Here is a 13959-nt window from a genome sequence, read left to right as displayed (position 1 = left end):
GTGCTGAGAGTATGGCTCACCTCAAAAACAAAATAAAGTTTTGAGTATTAGTGAATACATACAAATACATACATACATGCATATATTCTAAGTCATCACCCAGTAGGTTGGGTCCAGTAATTCGAGGTCTAATTGCTGTGTAGCAGTGAGGATCTGTGACAGTTAATTTAATCTGCAAATTGTAAGACTCCTTTTAAGCTATTTTAAGTGATGTGTCTATATCATTCTCTTGATTTGTAAAATGTCACCATACTAAAGTGCTTACGAAAATGTTTACAAAGCTTTATTAGATCCACTTGCATCAATACAAAAGCATTGTACTTTAAGGCAGTTTAACAGCTCATAGAACATATGTTAGCCATTTAATTCTAAGTATTTTCCTTTACATTCTAATCAACAATGTCAGTGCACTGGTAACATTTTTATCTCTTGAAACAAGCTCTTGCAGAGTTGTGCAGGCTTAACCTCCAATGCCACCCCTCCTGTCTCAGCCTTTAGAGTAAGCTAGAACACAGCCTTGCTTAGCTCCCTGGTGCTTTTTTTCCCCCCTGGTGCTTTTTAAGATTTATTTTAATTTTATGTATGAGTGTTTTGCCTGCTTGTACGTATATGCACCACATGTGTGCCTGGGTCCCCTGGAATGGAGTTGCAGACAGTTGTGAGCCTCCATGTGGGTGCTGGGAACCAAACCTGGGTCCTCCACAAAAACAGCAAGTGCTGCAAACCGCTGGTCCATCTCTCCAGCCCTGCCCCCAGGACTTTTGAGGTTCATATGGTCCTGTCATTCCCTGCTACCAGATTACTATAACAGGACCCAGCCACCTTTATTCTTCTAGACTGCTTGTAATGATTGAAGATATGGTGTGTCTTGGTGGAATGGTCCTTGTACACATGAAGAGATTTATTCTGCTGTGAAGTAAAATACTCTTGTCTGTCAGATCCAATTGCCTGGTGGTGTTCAGTTCTTGTCTTACTATACACACACACTGGTTCCCTAAGAGAAGCATGTTACATTTTTGTATTTGTGTATCTGGTCCCTTTCGTGGAGGGCAATACTGGGGATTGAACCTAGGGCCTCATACTTGCTACGCAAGAGCTCTACCATTTCATCTTCTTGTTAAGTTGGACATTTTGTCCAGGATAGTATGTGCTCTTACTATAGCCATTGTGGCTTTAACACATTTACATGGTCTGTCGTTTTACTTTTCACTTTACATCACTTGAATTGTGTTTTCTATAATGTTGGGTTATGTTTTTCCCAGAGTCTTTATATGGATCTCTCTACATCATTTGCATTTAATGTGATTATTATGGGTTTAGATTTAGTTCTGCCATCTCACGCAACACTGTTTTTCTCTTTTAGGTCATTTGAGCATCCTTTAACATTCCATTTTCATCTTTTATTATACTGATGTGTTACTTTTTTGTAGGTTTTTTTTTAGTGGTTGCTCTACCCTGTAGACTGCATACATCCACAGCTATGAATATTGCCCAGTACATGTATGCATGACATTGTGTTGTGACATCAAAAGATTGGACATACTTGCTAAAATGCTAAAATTTAATTTTTAAATTTTTTTTTATTTAAGAAAAAAATTTAAAAAAAGTGAATTTTTATACATTCACTTGTATCCCAGCTGTAGCCCTCTCCCTCTTTCCCTCCCAATCCCCTAAAATTTAATTCTTAAATGTCTAAGAGTGAACACTTCTTTTTTTAACAACTATACCCTCACCTGTTGCCAGCCTTCCATATAAATACTGTAACTGCTCTGGCTTAGGAAGCTCAGCCTCTGGAGTTGAGGGGATTTCAAAATCAGAGGAGCTCTGCGAATCCCCACGTGCACTGGTTAGCAGTGTTTTCTCCAGTGGGGATTTCCTGCCACTCAGAGTGTCTGGTTCTCTAATGCAAGGATCTTTATTTACTTCATCTCTGCTTTCCAAGTCACAGGAAGTGTCCTGTGGACACAGTGCATTCTGTTTCATTTGAGAGGCAGAAGTATTCTCTTTGATTTTTGGTTTGCAGACACCCTTGTTCAAAGAGGTACTGTCTCCACCATTTTTCTCTTGGGATGATAGCAGAACAGTATCACACTGGCTATCCCAGCCCTGACTTCCTTGATCTGTTATATGTGTTGACTGAGAGGAATTCTGGGAAGAGATGTGGGTAGATTCTCCATCAGAATCACTGCAAAGCTTTGGTGAGTCACTGAAAAGCTTTGGCGACTGAGATCCTCCTGTCTCTATGGAGGAAGGTAAGTTTTCTGAACATTCATCTGTGACTTCATCTCTTCTTTTGAAGAATACTTCCCACTGCGGTGTGTCTGCACCAGCACCCTGCTGGGGCAGTGTCTCGGGGCCCAGACCTCCCTGCGGTGAAGGTGGGGTTTGTAGCTCTTCTTCACTGTCACTGTTGCATTCTTCACAGTCTATGAAGTTGGCCGAAGTAGCACTCCACATACTCTCTGCTTTGCAGCACCCTTGCCTTTGGCGCAGTTCAGGCTGGTCTTGTGGCAGTGCCTTCATTGAAAATACATCAGGGAGAAGAGTTACCTGGTACGGAACTTTGTGCCTTAAAGGTGTTGGCAGAGGGTCATCAAAAAGATCGCCTTCCTCTTCTGAAACAAACAAAACAGGCATGTATGGAACAGGGAAAGTGGAGTCTGCACTTAAAGTTGAAGGCTGCTACCTGTTGAGAATTTGGGTCCGTCCTTCTCAAACCTGAGTGACTACTAGGTTTTACAGGGGGACTTTTTTTTTTTTAAGGATTCTGTTTTTAATTATGTGTATGTACCCATGAGTGAAAGGCCTGAGAAGGCCGGCGGTGTTAGAGCTCTGTAGCTGGAGTTAGATTCAAGACTGCCTGTGTGTGGATAATCCATGGAACATTTTAAGGACTAAAGGTTATGAAGGCCTGGTCAACAAAATTGTACAGAATTATCTGTAAACCCACACGTCTAGTTCAGACCCTCTGCCCCCCAGCCCTCTATGTGAATGAGCCACCTTTTCTGGATAAGTGCAGCTACCACCCCTCATCAAAGAAGTCTCTCTTTACACAAATGGAGACTATTACAGAAAACCACAACTGGACACAATGCAGATATCAGTGGATCATAGGGACCACAACCCCAACAGATCTGCATCCCAGTGCCCACATCTGTGGCTCAGAATATGGTGGAAGGGGGTACAGAAAGACCACATGAGCCAAAATGCCAAGAACTCTGCTGTGAAACAGCTCTCCTTGAAAGGGCTATCTAACAAGACAGGAAAATGGCAACCGCAATTGACATGTTAGTGTGGAATGGAGAAATCTTGCAGCATCCTACCCCTAGACAAAGAACTACAGGCAACTAATGACTACTGGGAGGAGGATAATTAGCCTCTGCAGGAATGAGCCTCCTTATTATCCAATGCAAAGCTGTCAAACCATATATACAAACAAAGCAAGTTTTATTTCTATATATGCACACACAGACTTTAGTGGGTATATGGGAAGGATTGAAGAAAAGAAAAAGAGGGAAAAGTAATGTAATTTCAATTAAAAATCTTTTTTTCTTTTTTTCAAGACAGGGTTCCCCTGTGAAGCCCTGACTGTCCTGGACTCGCTTTATAGAACAGGCTGGCCTCAAACCCACAATGATCCACCTGCCTCTGCCTCTCAGTGTGCTGGATTACAGGCGTGTACCACTGTGCCCGGCTTAAAACATTTTTAAACTACCACATTTTAAAACCTCGATAAAATCAGTGACATGTATGAACTAAAATATACATATTGCTTATAAAATATACTTTAAATTGTCTAGTATAGATTTCCACTAAGTTGTTTAATATTACCTGTAAACATGTAAAAAATAAATTATCACTATAATACACATAAGTAAGTAATGATAAGCCTAAGAAGTCTAGAAAGTGCAGAACCAAAACATGGAAAAGGGAAAATAACAAATAGAAATAAGCATTAATCAGATATTTAAACAAAAAAAAAAAAAATGGATTTGGTAGGTGCATAAAAGAAGCAGATTTTCTTTTGAGGAGGATAAGCCTGCTGATTCAGTGCCTCTAATGAAGTAAATGACCTGGTGTGGGTGGTGTCTTCATGAGACAGCAGAGGCCCCCTCTCCAGCACCCTCTCTCCACTGTTTGCATGCATAAAGGGAAGGCCACATGAGCACAGCACAGTGGCCAAGTACAAACCAAGAGAAAAGCCTCACTGAAACTACAGTACCAGTCTTTGTTCTTAGACCTCGAGCCTCCAGAACTATAAACAATAAATCTGTTGGACTGGAGAGATGGACCTGTTCTTGCAGAAGACCCAGGTTTGATTCCTAGCTCCTACATGGTGGCTCACAGTCACCCTTAACTCTAGTTCCAAGGCCGATACTTTCTGAGCTTTGAGGGCACCAGGCAAATGTGCACAGACACACATGGGAGCAAAAGTCAGACACATAAACTAAAAATAAAATCCCTAAAGTTAAATTAGATTCTAAATGAGTAGAAATACAGAAGCAAAAATGGAAGACAGGCCTGGTTCAAATCCCAGCCCTATCACTTCCTGCTAGACTTTGGGGAGTTTTCTAAATCCCAGTGTTCTCTTTGGCAAAGTCAGATGGGCGTCAGTTGTAAGTTTGTTTAGAGGTATAGCTGTAATGTGTGCAGAAGACAGAGCTTAAGACTTGCCCTATGTAAGTGTGCAGTAAATAGCATCCTCCATGAGGACTCACGGCACTCCACTGAAGGATGACAGCTGAAGTCAGAACACCAAGTGTGGCTGCTATAAGCCAACAAGGCTTTGCCCAAAATCTGAAGTTCTCTCTTCTAGTCAGAGCTTGTCTGTGCTTTAAGATTTATTTATTTATTTATTTAATGTATAAGAGTTCTCTATCTGCATGTACCCTTGCATGCCAGGAGGGGGCATCAGATTCCAGTATACATGACTGTGAGCCACCTTTTGGTTGCTGGGAATTGAACTCAGGATGTCTGGAAGAGCAGACAAAGCTCCTAACCACTGAGCCATCTCTCTAGCCCTTGTTTGTGTTCTTAACTACAACATTAAAGACCATTATAAGAATGTAGGCACGAACAGATAAGAGCTGTTTGTATGTCCTCATTGCTCCAGCTGATCAGAACCAAAGGCAGAAGTCTCTCTTCAGTATCTGCTAACATCTTCCTGGACAACAACACAGCCCACCATGCAGCCCATACCAGTCTCGGCATATTTCAGGAAGCCCAGAACCATTCTTACCTGAGTCTAGACGGATTGTTCTTGCTCTCTTCAATTTGCCAAGTGGTTTATAGTTTGGTTCGGCACTTTGGGAGGATCGGCATAGAGGCTTTAAACTGATATAAATCCGAATATTAGAAATTTTTCCCTTTGGAAAAGCATTACTTAGAGAAACTAGAACAAAGCCATGGGGAGAGCATTTGGGGGAGGTAAAGGCAGTGTTTAATAAAGTGGGCAACGGAAGCACCTAGAGACAATGCAGTAGAGACTAATCAGGTACAGAGGGAACTGCCTTAGAGTTGAGCCAAATTTGACTCTTTGCCCTTACAGGCAAGAAAGAACCCTATCCCAGGACAGGACTTAGGAGCATGGTGACACCTAGTGACATCCAGAGACTATGGGTGAAGTGCTGTGTCTTCCCTGTTTAATGGCACTTATTTACCTCTTGCAAGGATCCTACAAATTTCATCTCTGGATTCAGTCATGGGCTGAAATAAGAACTGTAGGGGTCTACCCTCACTGAGGGCTACTTTTTAGCCCTTCTGTCAGGTTGACAGAAGCCTTGAGAATTGTAACCAACATAGCAGATGCTGGCAGCCATGAAGCTCCCGACCTGACATCTAACTACAGCCAGGCTTCTTTCCCTTTGTCACCTCTGTTCACGTCTGTATTCCCTGGCTCCATCCCACTGGACACCTCTAGAATCTGCTGTTACTGCTTCCCTCTGGGCCCATTTCGTGCATGCTCTTTGAGTAACTTTCCAACCAGCTACAACACAGTGCCCAATAGAAATGTATGAGAGAAGCATATTTAACAAGTACTCCAAATGATTCTAAATGGATTCTGCTTAAGCATTACGAGGCAATCTTGAATCTCAGCTAGCGGGATCAAGTTCTGCTAGCCAGCATGTCCCTTTCTTTGTACTACCATGCTTTTGAACTTCTAAGTCACAAGTCTACTAAACCTGCTGTGAGCATACACAAATCAGCTCATTACCAAGGTAACCAGAGATATCACAGTCCCTGCACTAGGTCACTTTTAAAAAAAGATCTTTGTTTTAATTTCTGTATTAATTCATGTGTCCATCACATGTTTGAGTAGGTTCTGTGGAGGCCATAAAAGGGCATTGGGTCCCCTGGAGCTGGGGTTGCAGCTAGTTGTGCACCTCTGGATGTAGGTGCTGGGAGCCAAACTTGGGTCCCCAGGAAGAGCTCTTGACCACTGAGCCATCTCTCCAGCTTACCAGAATTGGCCTCTAGCACCTCCCACTTTCCCTCCTCCCGATGTCAGTGTGTACCTCCTTTTCTAGCTCTTTTTCTGTAGTTTGCTACTGCAGTTAGTTCTGGTTATTGATCTTCATGCTCTCTGCAGTCAGCCTGGTTATTGATCTTCATGCTCTCCTGATGACTTCTGTCCTCTTGGTTTCAGATACTGCTCTCATTTCCAATTCTAAATCTGGCATCTCCCACCTGTCTAGTCCCAAGAAATCCCTTTTCCCAAAGTCTGGCATCTGGACAAAAGCCAGCATTCATTACCTCAGGGACTTGAGAGAATAGCTTCTGCCTGCCAAATAGAAGCATTCTCTTTATCACAGGTACATGTGGCTCCTCTATTAACATATGCCTATTAGCATATCAAGGTCTATTCTTGAAGAGCTCCTAGGCTCTTAAATCCCTACACAAGCCTGGTGAGGTGGTGCACACCTGTAATCCCAGCACTCAGGGAGGCAGAGGCAGGCGATCTCTGTGAGTTTGAGACCAGCCTGGTCTACAAAGTGACTCTAGGACAGCCAAGGCTACATAGAGAAACCTTGTCTCAAAAGGCCAAAAAAAAAAAAAAAAAAAAAAATCAAAGTCCTCCATCCCAGTTTACAAGTTCCTTCCTCCTTTTAAAACCTTGGAAGTCCCCTCAGCTGCTGTCACTTCTCAGCTTTCCCCAGAAACGTTTAATGATTGGACTTAAAGGTAGCACATGCCTGCAGTGATAGCACTTGGGACATGGAGGCAGGGGGATCACAAATTTCAGGGCTGCCTCAGCTGTATAGTGAGTGAGATGGCAAGATGGCTCAGTGGGTAAAGGCAATGAGGACATGAATTCAGTTCCCTGGACCCACCTGTTGAAAAGAGAGAACTTTCTCCTGTGAGCTGTCCGCTGACCTTCACAGTAACAACAGTAACAGTAGTTCTCACATGCACAGGCATTCATCCATACACACGTGCATGCACACATTTGTGTACACACACACACACACACACACTAAATAATAAAAGTCACAACAAGTAATAGTAAAAGACAACTGTTGCATTGCCCTGCTCTCCCGAGTTTTATTCACCCCTTCCACAGATACCTCCACTGGGCCTAGGGGCTCTTGTCAGGTGCTCTTCATATGCTATCTATGGATCCCTGGGAATCCCAACAAGGCATTTGCTGGTTAGATACGATTGGTTCTGAAGTGACCTGGCCAAATTCATATTTCAAATAATTGGTGGACAGGATCCCACCCAGGGCAAACTGACATTACCCACACATTCTGCCCCCTAGAAATGACGGGGAAGAAATGGAAATAAAGGGAATGCAAGCTTTCAGGCAGAGCACCCCATGCCTCCCAGCCAGGACCACCAATAGCAACACGGGCCCCCAAACAACTACTCACACGTCCATGACCTTGTCCACAGTGAGGCCTATGGGAACGACGTTTGGATATGCATTCACTGGACAGATGTATCTCAAAAAATCTTTAATCTAGAAGGAATAGAAGACACACACGCCATCTCCATGATGGGAAATTGAGGGGTTAGTCTAGTCATAGTTACCAGTACATAGACAGAACCAGGCTACACACCTGTCTACAGGTGACTGAGTGGAGAGGTAACATACAGACACACGCCAGGCACATCCATGTACAGACACATGACAGAAAAGCAGACAAGGAAAGGTGTGGGGAGGGAGGGAGGGAGGGAGGGAGGAACAAGAGGATCAGGAGAGAAATATGGAATGATGGTCTGGTCTGTTTTCTATGTGGGAACTAGATTTAATAGTATATAGTGAGAACAGACGGGGGTTAATGGCGGGCAAGTATGCACAAAGCATGAAGCTACATTTATATGAAAATGCGACCCCTGGGGGCCTGCTGAGCAAAAGACACATGTAGTACCTAGGCCTCACTTCCATGAACCCTCCCAGCACTGGGCTATGTTGGGGTTTGGGAACTTGCACATGTGAACTTTGTTTGGGTTCCTGCTCCATAGAAAGACTTTTAGTTCGTGAGAAATGGATCTAAAGATTGTGTCTTTCTACAATATCACATCATTTCTTTGTCCACGGCCAGTCGCCTACATCTGGCCAACTTCTTCCACGTGAGTTAGAATACAGCTGAGTAGTGGCCACACACACACACACACACACACACACACACACACACACACACACACACGAAAACAAGGTCTTTCCATACTGTCGTTACCAAGGCAACTGCATCATGGAGATTACTTGATTTGTTCTACGGCCTGTTCGCATAGAGTCAAACAGCACACAGTTGTCACCACCCTAGAAAGACACTAAACTCTTCTGCCTCTTACAACCTAGATTGTAGTCACTAAGGGAAACAATGCAGTCAGGCCTAGATGCGAGAGCACTTTTCTAACGGAGCCCAGACGGAGTAAGGGCAGGCCCAGCAGTGAACACTGCAGCCCATTTCACTCCGAGCAGGCAGCTCAGGACACCCTGCCTCTGAGCACTTGTCTCAGTGACAGAGAAACGGTCCCTTACTATAAACTCTGGAACACCGGATGCTAAGGTGACAGGTGTTCACACAAAGGTGGATGCGGAATAGGAGCACACACAAGACTGAAACAAGAAGAGCTTCCCAAGAAAGGAGGCTAGCCAGTGCAGGTTGTGTGAACTCTGACAAGAGGCTTACAAGTGGTAGGAAGTGCTCCAGGACAAGACCGTGTGTGTGTGTGTGTGTGTGTGTGTGTGTGTGTGTGACATGAGATACTACAAATACAAACCCCTTTCCTAACAATTCTAAACAATCACAGTTTAAAACATTCACAAGTATCTTGATTTTTTTTCCATGTTCAGAATGCTAAACAGAGAAACTCTGTCACTTGCCCCTCGAGAGCTCTACAACCCAAGCAAACCTCGGTAAGCCGCGATCTCAGTCAGGACTGCAGCTAGGTTCTTCCTTTATGGCATAAATACACAAGCAGCCTCCTATACCCTTAGGGAAACATGCAAACAAAAGCCATTACTTGCCCTACCCACCTCCTGCTGGACTTAAAGAATCAATCAGGTCCAGCCAGCAGAAAGCCGAGACTTCAAATGGACAACTGACAGAGGAAGGCCTAGCCTACGCCAAAAGTGATTTAGTAGTCCTTGATGATGTGGCCACAAAAGACATCCAATAGAGAAACACCCTCTCTCCATCATCCAAGGTGACCCAGCACCAAACACTTGCCTGAACATAGTACATCAATACTCTCAAACCTTGTTCCAGTGATTTCTATATGGCATCATGCACAATGAATGAATGAACACTGAATCACTGTCCCCAGGGGCAAAATGAGGATAAAATTACAGAGAACCTCAGGCAACATCATTTTCAGCCAATTGATGCATAGTCCTATCTTTTTAAAAATTACTTTTTAAATTAGTATACAAACTATCCTGTGTCATTTATGGAGCTTTCAAAAAGTTGTGTTTGTTGCTTCTCCTACCATAATCCTTCTGTTCTGCCTGTGCACAGATACTTCACCTTATGCTGATTATTTAATACTCGGTTCACAGTGGTTAGCACTGTAACTCAAGTCTGAACAAAGCATATCTAGCATATGTATTCTTCCTGGGAGACACAGCACAGCCTTCCCATGCTCAGGAACTAAAAAAGACTTTAGCAGGATGACTACATGCCATCTACACACGCACGCACACACAATTACTTGTAGATCATGTAAAGAGTACCTGTTTAAATTTGAGCTAAAACAAGGACATAGACTATTATCCTGTTTGATAGGAGTTGACAATGTGCATGTCAAGTGATTCAACTTTTCATCATCTTCTGCCCCACTGCAAAGGATACCTAAAGTCCAATAAAAAGAGATGCTGGGGTTCTGGGTAAACTGTACTGAGCAGGCAAACACAGAAATATGGAATGCACAAGTGAGAACCAGTGGAAGAGAGGAAACAGGATGGGAGACTACTACAGAGGTCCTCTGAAAGGCTCCACCCAAGGGGATAGAAACAGATGCTAAAACTCACAGCCAAATTTTGGGCTGGGCACAGGGAGTATTATGGAAGAAGAGGGAGGGGACTAGAAAGACAGGGAAGGGACAGGAGCCCCATAGAGTCTCCACTAACAAAGCTAAAAAATTTGAGCTGATGGGGTCCTGCAGGGACTGATCCACCAATCAAGGACCATACACAGAGAGGACCTAGACCCCTGCTCAGATGTAGCTGACTGACAGCTCAGTCTCCATGTGGGTCCCCAAGTAAGGGGAGTAGGTGCTGCCTTTGTCATGAACTTACCCCTGGAGACACAATCTTGCCAGGCCACAGAGGAAGAGGACCAGGCAGTCCTGATGAGACTTGATAAGCTATGGGCAGATAGCAGAGGAGGAGAACTACCCCTTTCATTGGACTAGGGGAAAGGGATGGTGGGGGAGAAGGGAAAGATGGGACTGGAAGGAGTTGAGGGAGGGAACGTCTAATATAAAGAATAAATTGTGGAAAAAAATTAAAATTAAAAAATATTAAAAAAAGAAACCATTTTTAGAAAATAGTGAAAGGAGGGTTGTGGAGATGGTTCAGTCAGTAAAGTGCCTGCCTTGCACATATGAGGATCTGATTTTGATACCCAGGACCATGTAAAAATGCTGGGCATAGTGGTACACACTTGTAATCTTAGACAGCCTAGCCTAACTGGTGAGCTCCAAGTCAATGAGAGTCCCTACTGCAGAAGAGTGGGATGGCCTTCCTGAGGATGACGCCTGAGGTTCTCCTCTGGCCTCACACATATGCGCATCTACACCACTCACCCCCCCCACATGTGCATGTACACCTACACGCATGTCCCCTGCCCCATGGTGATCAGCCACAAAGGCTGCAGATAAGTTAGGAGTTGACAAATCCTCTTACCTCACTGTAGGAGGAGTGAAAAGAAAAACAAGCTCTGTACGAGCTCTCTCCAGTCCTAAGGGGAAAGCAGAACACGAAAGGACACTTAGCAAAACTAAGTGACGTCATAGGGTTGAACTTACACCTACACTGTTTGGTGATACCACAAGGCTGTCAGAAACTACTGCTTGGGGCAGGAGTCAACTCTTCCAGATGTGGAAACCTGCTGTAGACATTCTAAACAGGCTAGTCAAGGAAGTCCTATAAGGAATGAGGGTCACTGTGGAGGTGCCTCACTGTTAGGCGCTTCCATTCTTTGCAATACCAGTCTGTGATATATAGCAAAGCCCTCAGATGCCTTCAGAGGCCAGCCATCCTATCTCTCACAGAGGACGCCCCTACATAGACCAGCTGATGTACTGCCATAGTTTGGAAGAAACATACCTTCATTTTAAAAAGTGTTTAAGTGAAAAAGATATTTCCCACAATTAGAACACACCCTCTCCTTGGGCTTCTGCTGACCCATGTTTAAATACACTAAATCCAGCATTTCACCTGAATCTCAGAAGACCCAGGGCTGCTGCCTCACCTCACGATCACATCTGTTTTCCTGCTTCTCTCTCCAAACCACATGGTAGACGGCTTGATGCTGATTGTGTGGAGTGCAGCTTTAGCTTTGGAATTGATCCCACACGGTAATTTATTCCACTGGAAATACTCTTCTGCCTGAAAACAAAACGAACAAACAAAACCAAAAACCACACATGTTTCAAACTGCAGTTACATATTTCCAAAAAGGCTGTTCGTAGACTGGATCTCAAAGGCAGCTGCAGATGACTTTCTAAGCTTGAAAACAATGAAGACACAAGAAAGGCAGCAGGTTATTCCAAACTGAGAAACAGTCTACAGACAGCCTGGCCCGCAGGCTTTACCATCCTCACTATGAGGAAAGAGATGCAAAACACTGAGGTTTGTATCAAGAAAGTCCTCAGGTTCAGGGAGGAGGCACATGGCATGAGGTTGAGCCCAGCCTGGACGATAGCAGCCTGACCCTGTCTACAGTGAAGACTCTCAAAGAAGAAAATCAGAAAAGCAAGTTGCTCTTTGGGCTGGGTGAGGTGGCACATGTCTGAATGAAAAAAAAAAAAAAAAGGAAATAAAAAGGAAAGAAAATATGCGTGCTCCTAGGTATGATGGAGGAGAAGGTTATTAGAGACATGTAGGAGAGAAAAGCCAGTGGCAGGGACATCCAGAGTGGACATGACTAGACTGAACTGGGTCATATGGAAAGAGGGGTGAGCAGCAGAGCCAGGTACAGCAGCCAGAAGGTTCAAAGAGAGTGGGTAACCAAGGTGGATGATACAGGGAAGAGCAGCCTAGGTCCCCGGCTGGAGAGTTCAGGGTAGGGGGTGGGGTGTACCAGCCAGAAGGGCCCTGTAACTGAGGAACTGAGGGATGCAGGGAGAACCTGGCAGCCAGCTCCAATTTGATATGTAAAGTAGGCATCGCAGTCATTTGCCCCAAGTTTAAAATCCAACAATGACACTTGGGAAACAGGCAAGAGTATTGCAAGTTCTAGCCTAGCCTATGCTACAATAGCCCCAACCAGCCCACGATGCCAGGGCTCCCAGTTTATCATTTTATACATTCTTTTAGCCATCCAAGAGTCTACTAGATGTGTAGCTACGTATGACTAAATACATGCACACCAGTTAGAAAATGTACCCTACCTATCACCAGGAATAGTTTCTAATGTGCAGCTCTCTTATTGGAAAAAAAATTATTTTTATTTAGATTTGTGTATGTGAGCATATGTATACATACATGTGTGTGGGTGCCCAAAGAAGTCTGCAGATGGCATTGGATCCCTGGAGATGAATTAATAGGCAGTTGGGAGCTAGGAACCAAACTCAGGCCCTCTGAAAGAGCAACAGGAGCTCTTTACCACGGAGCCATCTCTCCAGCCCTTCTGATGTGCAGCTCCCTCAAAACAGCTTCTATTTGAACATTACATGTTGTTGGTGAGACAATGTATTTCCTTTCTTTCTTTCTTTCTTTCTTTCTTTCTTTCTTTCTTTCTTTCTTTCTTTCTTTCTTGCTGTCATTTTTGTTGTTGTTGTTTTGTTTGTTTTCCAAGACAGGGTTTCTCTGTGTAACAGTCCTGGCTGTCCTGGACTCCTTTTGTAGACCAGGCTGGCCTCAAACTCACAGAGATCCGCCTGCCTCTGCCTCCCGAGTGCTGGGATTAAAGGCATGCATGAGCACCGCCCAGCTGAGAAAATGTATTTTCATACACTGTGCCTAAGGATTTGGGCAGATGGAACAATGCTGCTATCACAACAGTGCTCTACATATAAAAAGTTCTGTGCTGAGACAGTTCAAATTTTAGGGAAAAATTGTGATCAGGCTCATAATTGTAATTTGAAAGTAACTAGTTTAATTCTCTTAATTAAATGACAGATTAAGCTCTTCTGAGTTTACAAATCAGGGCAGAGGAGAGGAGGAGAAGACATTGGGAGTAAAACACATGGTCAGGGCTGAGAGATGGCTCCGCAGCTAAGAGCACTGGCTGCTCTTCCAGAGGTCCTGAGCTCAATTCCTGGCAACCACACAGTGGCTCACAACTT

General features: G+C 44.0%; 1 protein-coding gene across 7 annotated transcripts in view; it reads right to left on the bottom strand.

Annotated features, from left to right (window-relative positions):
- Nucleotides 1–261: 261 nt before the first annotated feature.
- Nucleotides 262–13959, bottom strand: part of Dclre1c (DNA cross-link repair 1C) — a 30218-nt gene continuing 16520 nt past the window's right edge. For 4 of the 7 annotated variants that reach the window (XM_021647490.2, XM_060372690.1, XM_060372692.1 and 1 more), the window contains 5 exons: nucleotides 11922–12058; nucleotides 11354–11408; nucleotides 7872–7960; nucleotides 5240–5334; nucleotides 262–2615 (listed from right to left, as the gene is read on the bottom strand). In XM_021647490.2, coding sequence (XP_021503165.1) covers nucleotides 1693–2615; nucleotides 5240–5334; nucleotides 7872–7960; nucleotides 11354–11408; nucleotides 11922–12058 — 1299 coding nt within the window. In that variant the 3' untranslated portion in view covers nucleotides 262–1692. Of the gene's footprint in view, nucleotides 2616–5239; nucleotides 5335–7871; nucleotides 7961–10180; nucleotides 10299–11353; nucleotides 11409–11921; nucleotides 12059–13959 lie in introns of those variants that run through there. The other 3 variants (XR_009587706.1, XM_060372694.1, XR_009587707.1) reach the window with 3 other exon arrangements.

This window comes from Meriones unguiculatus, chromosome 19, assembly GCF_030254825.1.
Source record: "Meriones unguiculatus strain TT.TT164.6M chromosome 19, Bangor_MerUng_6.1, whole genome shotgun sequence".
NCBI lineage: Eukaryota > Metazoa > Chordata > Mammalia > Rodentia > Muridae > Meriones > Meriones unguiculatus.
The sequence above is the reverse complement of the archived record's forward strand: the minus strand, read 5'-3'. Positions and strand labels throughout refer to the sequence as shown.